The sequence below is a fragment of the Myotis davidii genome, unplaced genomic scaffold, assembly GCF_000327345.1.
Source record: "Myotis davidii unplaced genomic scaffold, ASM32734v1 scaffold775, whole genome shotgun sequence".
In the NCBI taxonomy this organism is placed as follows: Eukaryota; Metazoa; Chordata; class Mammalia; order Chiroptera; family Vespertilionidae; genus Myotis; species Myotis davidii.
Window position 1 is genome coordinate 99,285 of NW_006286687.1, and position 8,265 is coordinate 107,549.

Consider the following 8,265-nt stretch of genomic DNA (forward strand, 5'->3'; position numbering starts at 1 on the left):
CATCACCACTCCGCCCTCTGACTGTCATCTCACAGGCGCCCACCCTCAGCACCCAGAACACCCAGACACTCTTCAAAGGACGTGAACGCATCAGAGGGGATGTGGGCACATCCTGTGGGGGTGTTAGGCATGCTGGGTTGATGAAAGTGTGGTGGAGAGGTGGGGGGAACTTGTTCATGCCTTGGTTTGCAACTGTTGTAGGCACGGAGGGTGACAGTGTGCTGGGGGATGTTCGCATGCCAGAGGGAGATGTGCACACCAGAGGCCTCTGGCTTTGCAGATCTGCAAACCCACGTGGGCCAGGGGGGAATGTGCACACCGGAGGCCTCTAGCTTTGCAGATCCGCAAACCCCCGTGGTGCGGCCAGGAGGATGTCAGTCTGGCCCGCCACAGTGGCTGTCCCTGCGATCCTGCACCTTCTGGGCCAGGAGGCGGATCTTGCGCAGCCACTCCTGGGCACTGATGGCCTGCAGGCGCTACTTCAACTCAGCCTGCAAGCTCACCTTGGCACACTCACAGCTGTCACCACCACCATGTGGGGAGTACAGCCCCCCCCCCCGGCCTGCCTCCCCTGTCCAGAGTCCAGAGGCTCTCTGCACTGTTCACTTGCCCAGAGTCACTGGGGCTGGGTGGAAGCCAGGTGTCCTGCCCTGCCCAATCCCAGCCGATCCACCCCTGTACGAGCTGCCCCCCCGCCAGGAAGGGTCATGGATCCGGGTCAGTGGACCGCCGACAGCCTCAAGCACTGTCCCCTGCCCACCAGGTCACAGATCTGGGTCCCAGACCATGGACAGCCTCAAGCACTGCCCCCGGTCCAGCAGGGTCACAGATCCGGGTCCCAGGACAGCGGACAGCCTTGCCCGCTGCCGCCCACCTTCAGTATGCAAATTAGCCACCATCTTGTTGCTTCAGGGTGGGGGTCCCGCTTGGGTGCCTGGCCAGCCTGGATGAGGGGATGATGGCTATTTGCAGCTGGTCACACCCCATTCAGGGTGGCGGGGCCCCACTGGGTTGCCTGGCCAGTCTGTGTGAGGGGCTGAGGGCAGTTTTCAGGCTGGTGGTCTACTGAAGCTCCCAACCTCTCTGTTTTTTCTTTCTTTTTTTAATTCTGGGATTTATTTACCTTCTATGGCTGTCACTTGAGCTGAGAGCCGGCTTCAGCTCTGAGCTCAGCTCCAGCTCTGATACCTCGGCTGCTGAAGCTGATTAGCCATTGGGAAGGGTAGCGAAGTTATGGTTAATTACCATGTTTCTCTATTATTACATAGGATATATATATATATAGAGAGATGTAATGTCTGGTCACTGGGTTGTAAAAAAATAATATAAACTTTAGATTGTTTTTACCATGCTATTATTTCTCAGGATGTATCTTTCATCTTTCAATAAGTAATCTAGGATTCTCTTAAAACCCAAATAATATGAAACAATTTGGTGAGAATCAGGTATTCCTAAGATAAGAGATTTTTATTAAAAAGTTTTATGTGGTGATCATATGAATAATGAGATAGGCCAGAGTGACACAGATTAAAACTGAAATGTAGCAGATGATATACTGTATATAGAGAATCCTAAATATCCCACCAAAAACTATTGAACTGATAAATGAATTCAGTAAAGTAGCAGGGTACAAAATAAATATCTAGAAATCAGTTGCATTTTTATATACCAATAATGAACAAAAATCAGGTGTATTTTTATACATCAATAATGAACTATCAGTAAGAAAACAATCCTATTTACAATTGCATAAAAATTTACCTAGGAATAAATTTAACCACATACACAAAAGATCTATACTTGGAAAATTATAAGACACTGAGGAAAGAAATTGAAGAAGATACAAATAAGTGGGAGATATACCACGCTCATAAATAGGAAAAGTGAACATCATTAAAATGTCCATAGTACCCAAAGCAATCTGTAAAACTATCAAGATACCAATGGTGTACTTCACAGAACTATAATAAATATTCCAAAAATGTATATGGAACCACAAAAGATGCCAAATTGTCACAGCAATCTTGAGAAAAAAGAACACGGAGGAATCATGTAACCTGATATCAAACTATACTACAAGGCCATAGTAATCAAACCAACATGGTACTGGCATAAAAACAGACAAAAATCACTGGAACAGAATAGAAAACCCAGAAATAAAACCACACCTCTATGGTCAATTAATATTTGACAAAGGAAGCACAAACATACAATGGGGTAAGACAGTCTCTTCAATAGATGGTGTTGGGAAAACTAGAAAGATAATGCGCAAAAAAAGAAATGAAATTAGACCACCTTCTTACACCATACAATGATGTGAATTTCCACTTATCTCTTACTTTTCTTTTTCTGACCTCAAGGCTCAAGGTCCTGGCTTCTGATTACAAGACATGTTTCCTTATCGTCTCCGCACCCTTCTCCGTTTATACAGCTCCTCATGCCACCATTTCCTCTATCCCGGAGATTATGGATAAGAACTATTATTTTGAAAAGTGGGTGATATTTGGCAAGGTAATTTACCTCACTAGGTTTCAAGAAGATGATTATTTCAAAAGATTTTTTGAGGATGTACCTGAAACTCTAGTACAGTATATGACTAAGAATAAACACTCAAAAAATGGCATAGGCCACAGCACTATTAGTGCCATTATCTTATCTTGGTTAACATTGATATTGAGTTGGCTCAAGACCATCCCTGGATCATAGGGAATGGTGACTAAGATTAGTGTTTCCATCCTGATTTGCAGCAGTTGCCAGCAGTAAGTCTTAGAATGAGGAAGATAGAGAAAAAAATTGTAGGCAAGGGCACCAAGGAGAGTATTCTAGGGCAGGCACATAGCTACCTATTTATATGTAAGAAAATGTCTAAATTTGACACTGTTTATAGAAACATTCCACTTACTAATGGTAGGACTTTATTTTATGTTTCAGTACACAATTCCCAAACCTGGAATTGATTAATGAAACCTGAGGTAGAAGATTGTCACTCTCTACCAAAGCTACAAAGTTTATGTTTCTTCTAGGGCCTTCATTAGCACTTGACTGACTCTTATTTATCATAAGGCCTTGATGAAATTGATTATCTGATTTTGTAGACTAGAGAAGATTATGAGCAACAAATTCTAATAGTCTGGTTATTAAAGGAAAGTGTGGTGATAGCTGACAATCTAAAGAAGAATAATAGAAAAACAATAGGTATAGGATGATATCACTTCATGAAATAATAATGGGTACTCATGACAAGAAAGAGAAGTTTAATCCTTTGCATCAGAGGTTAGAGAACCAATAGTAATAAATTTTAGAAAAATGATTATAAAAATATTTCTAAAAGTTCTCATGTAGTTATAAAAATATAGAAACTTCTTTTATTTGAAAAATTTAGTTGAATTGCATTACCTTCTAACATACTAGATCAGTGGTTCTCAACTTTCTGGCCCTTTAAATACAGTTCCTCATGTTGTGACCCAACCATAAAATTATTTTTGTTGCTACTTCATAACTGTAATGTTGCTACTGTTATGAATCGTAATGTAAGTATCTGATATGCAGGATGGTCTTAGGCGACCCCTATGAAAGGGTCGTTCGACTGCCAAAGGGGTAGCGACCCACAGGTTGAGAACCGCTGTACTAGATGAATGAAGCATTTTCTGCAGGTTTTGTCAAGAGTGTATGGTCTTGCTTCTCTAGTTTATATTAATAATAATTATTTGATGATTTCTCATCCATAATAATTAGTATTTTTCCCTACCATCCACAAAATTCTTTGTCCGATGCTACTCTGGGGATGTGTTTTTAGAAGCTCAACTGCCTTTTCTCTTTCAATTAGGTATATCATTAATAAAGGGCATATGAACTTCTTTCAGTAATGAAGAACACAAAGGTTGTATCTATAATGAATCATGAATTAATTTTTTATTAAAATATATCCCAAAGTGTTTTAACATCCAGGAAACACAAGAAGAGATGCACAAACATCATTAATCATTAATGAAATGCAAACTAAAACTATGAGATATTACTTCACACCCACTAGAATGGCTATAATAACAACAACAAAAAAACAGTCATGAAGATATAGAGGAACTAGAACCATCATCATGCATTGATAGTGGGAATGTAAGGTGCTATAGTCACTTTGCAAGGCAGTTAAGCAATTTCCTAAAAGGTTAAGTATAAATTTACCATATAAGTCATCAATTCCACCCCTAGGTAGCAATGAAACATATGTCCATATAGATATCTGTATGTGAATGTATTATGCATAATAATCCAAAAGTGGAAGCAACCCAAGTGTTCATCACCTGATAAATGGATAAACAAAATATGGTTTATCCATACAATGGAATACCACTATGCAAAAAGAGAAACAAAGTACTGATATTCATTAAGACACAGATGAATTGTATAACTATGCTAACTGAAAGAAATCAAACACTAAAGAACACATATTGTATGCTTCTATTTTCATAAAATGACCAGAAAAGGCAAACCTATTAAGATAGAAAGTAGATTGATGTTTGCCTGGGGCTTGAGGTGAGCATGGGATCTTTGAGGTGATGGAAATGTTCTAAAATTGGGTTGTAATAATGGTCACATAACTCTAAATTTATTAAAAATCATTAAATTGCATGCTGAAAGCAAATGAATTTTATGATAAATAATGGTTTTTAATAAGGTATCACCATTTTACAGGTGAGAAATGTGAGGGACAGAGATATTCTCAATTACCCAGGACAATGAAATTGGTAAATTGCAAAGATCAGATTCAAGAGCAGAAAACTTCTAAACTCCAATTCATACTCTTCCCAATACACCTATTAGTACTTATTAATAATTAGCACCCACATGAAAACTTTTGTTCAATCAGTTTAGTTCAACAGAATGAGCACAGAAAAAGTGATCCAACAATTTTTGGCGACTTTGCTTGCCTCAGTGACTAGTTTGGACCTGACTTAAAAACATGTTAAAATCATTTAGATTATTACATGTTTTTTTTTTATTTGAACACCCTGGCATCTATCATACAGATTTAAAGAGTAACAACATTTTCCCAAAGAATGTTTTCTAGATGGGTGTTCTCTTAAAGTCAGTATATTACACTGCAAGCTATGTTTCACAGCTTATAATTTTCTCCACATAAATATGTTCTAAATTAAATTATTTTGTTTTGAATAATTTATGAGTGAAAAAGAAAGCATATTTAGTCAGTAGAGAAAAATAAGGAGTGGGAATTTATTTTAAGCATTTTAGAATATGTTATATTAGTCAACAGATGCTCATCTGACTGTCTTCTCCTAAGAGAGCAAATATAACTAAGTTACCATTCCTTTATTAGCCTTCATGAAAGGAATATCCACTCTACAATAGAGAATGCTATCAAAAGACAACAGTAAAATGCTTTATTTTTCCTCTTAAATTTTTAACCGTATACTTATAAATGTTAAATGGCAATTTTTTAATAGTTAGAAACAAAATAAAACTACAGAGTATTTTTATTTTTTGGTGACTGCTGAAGCAAAAACAAAATTTCTCTTACCATCCTGTTGATCCTTACAAAGTCTTCAGGTTTTTTTGCCCAAGGGGGGAGATCAACATTATTTATCACCACTTCATCTTCTCTGACTCCAAGACTATATCCATTACTGTTGACAAACATCTCTGGTAGGTAATAGAACTCTGGAATCAGTTCCTGCCGAAAATAAAAATGTAGCATATTAAACCACTTTAAAAATCAGTTGAATAACACTATTAATTTATAATTTAACTAAATGGAATTAAATACTTTATTTAAATCTAATATTTTATTACTTTATTTTATTCTTAATTTAATTTTATTTAGATAAGAATCTAGGAAGACAAACATTTTTCTGGAATTTGCTTGATAAGTTATTTTTATAAGATTTTCAATCTTTTCTTGCCACAAATTAGTTAAGAGAAATGAGTTATAAAATCAATAATAGTTTACAATAGCATTAGTAAAGAAATATATAAGGCTATATTTACAAGTCTATGCTGTTTAGTAAACTTTGCTGAATATTATTAATGAAATATTTAAATTAAAAACAAGTTTTTGCCAGTATTGGTTAAAAATCATGTCTCCTACTATTTTTCTGACTATAGTGGCAATTACAATGCATAATTTCTATAAAGAGATTCAGTTTTATTTTTTAATTTTGCAAAATAAGTTATTTTTATACACACTAAAAACACAGTGGGTATAAAGATAATATGCAGCATAATAAGTTTTTTAAGTTTTTTTAAAATTTTGTTTTATTGCTTAAAGTATTACAAAGAGTATTACATATGTCTCTTTTCTTTTCCCCTTAACCTTACCCTGGCTTCCTTTAACCCCCAGTGTCTTGTGTCCATTGGTTATGCTTATATGCATGCATACATGTCCTTGGGTTGGCAGGTGGGGGGGAGGGGTAAGAGATCAGCATAATAAGTTTTACATGTTTAATACATGACACCTGAATAGTAAGTTCTTAATAAATTAGATGCAAAGAAAACTTGTGTTACCTGCATATAAGAAAGATATTCACAAGTGGAATCAAGGCAATTGTGGTTGATGTACAAAGTCTAACGTGTGGTTTTTGTCACTTCAGAATAAATCTGATATCAAAATGAACTGATTTTGTGACCCTAAAAGTTTTTATTTGTTGTGCTTTTTTAATATATAGCAATTGAAGAAAATGAAAACAAAAAAATCCCACTGAAGTTGTTATGTTTACCATCTATACCATGAAAAAAAATACTGATCTTTTCCAATAACAAGATGAGAATTAAATTAACTTTAAAATATATTGTGAAAAACATAAGGACGTTTATTTGTGTGATATAATCAAACCTCACTTGGTCTTGTCTAGTGATAAATATCAAATTTTTAAAGACTACCAGACACTAAGGTCTTCAAATAAATTGGATTCTTAAGCCCCCCACTCTCCTCCCAAAAATCATACACAAAAGCTTTCAGTCAAGATGATAGAGTAGCTAAACTGAGTACTCACCTCCTCCAACAACCACATCAAAATTACAACTAAACTACAGAACAACCGTCATTAAGATTTACCTGAAATCTAGCTGAACAGAAGTCCTATAGCTAAGATATAAAGAACAAGCCCCATAGAGATTGGTAGGAAGGGCAGAGATGCAGAACAAGCCAGTCCACACCGAAGTGTGGCAGTTAAAAATCAGGAAGGTTATCTCAGATGTGGCAGTTCCCCCTGAGGAGCGAGGGGTCCCAGCACCACACCCAAATCCCCAGCCCAGTATTCTAGTGCCAGGAAGAGAAGTCTTCATAACAACTGGCTATGGAAAACCAGTGGGATTGTGGCTGAGTGAGAAAGAAGGCTACTGAAGTCCAAGGAGTTTTTTTTTTTTTAAAGGCCAAAGCACAGACTTACTCAAACTCATTCTCTCTGAGCTCTAGTGCTAGGCCAGCATCTTTAAAGGTTCCAGGGACACATGGTGAGGAATTTAATTGTCAGGCATCAGGGTAAGAGCTGGAAGGGCAGCTTTCTTTCAGACAGAAGTGCTCACAGAAACCATTGTTCATTTGCTGAGCCCTCCCTGACAGAGCCTGCAGGCAGGTCCCATATCTGAGTGTCTGTCAACCTATCTAATAGTGTTTACCCTACTCTAGTGATTCCCTAAGACCCTATTGCACACAACTAGCCGGCCCACACAAGCCATTTCCAGAGGTTTTTCCATACAAATGACCTGTCTTGACGCATGCTTCAAACTTTTTAAAAATTTCTCAAACAAGCAGCTTCTGGCCTCTGTATATCCCATACCTCTTGCTAAGTGGAAACCCTCCTTGGGTTGAAGCTTGGCTTCTCCCAGGCACCTCAAAGTCCAGCAGAAGTAGCAGCCATCTTCAGATCACTCTATAGCTCATGCCAGGTGGCCTTGGGCAGGGTATAGGCAGAAGCGGACCTTGGCCTGTACCTCCTGTGAAGCCCCAGATCCAGTGCACCTGGGAGACAGCTTCAGACCACACTGAAGCACCACACAACTACCTCCATGAGTGACACACTCAAGGGGTGGACTCAGTGAACACCAGAGCTGTGCTGAAGAGAGTCTTGCTCCATCGTGTAGGCCTCTACATTGTAGATCCATATCAGTAGTCCAGGACAGTCCCTGCAGCCAATGTACCTGGGGGTAAATCCCTCCTATGTGACAATAGCAACAGAAGCTCAACTACAACAGCAGGGTGTATACAGCCCACACTGGGTGTACCTGTAGTTCCCAGGGAGGCTGTGCCAC

At 38.2% G+C, this 8,265-nt stretch overlaps 1 protein-coding gene across 1 annotated transcript in view; it reads right to left on the reverse strand.

Annotated features, from left to right (window-relative positions):
• Nucleotides 1-5,689, reverse strand: part of LOC102757400 (neurobeachin) — a gene marked incomplete at its 5' end in the record, with an annotated part of 81,595 nt that extends 75,906 nt beyond the window's left edge. Inside the window, one exon of the mRNA XM_006758652.2 lies at nucleotides 5,537-5,689. Within this exon, the coding sequence (XP_006758715.1) occupies nucleotides 5,537-5,689 (153 nt within the window). The remainder of the gene's footprint in view (nucleotides 1-5,536) is intronic.
• Between the last annotated feature and the right edge of the window lie 2,576 nt (nucleotides 5,690-8,265).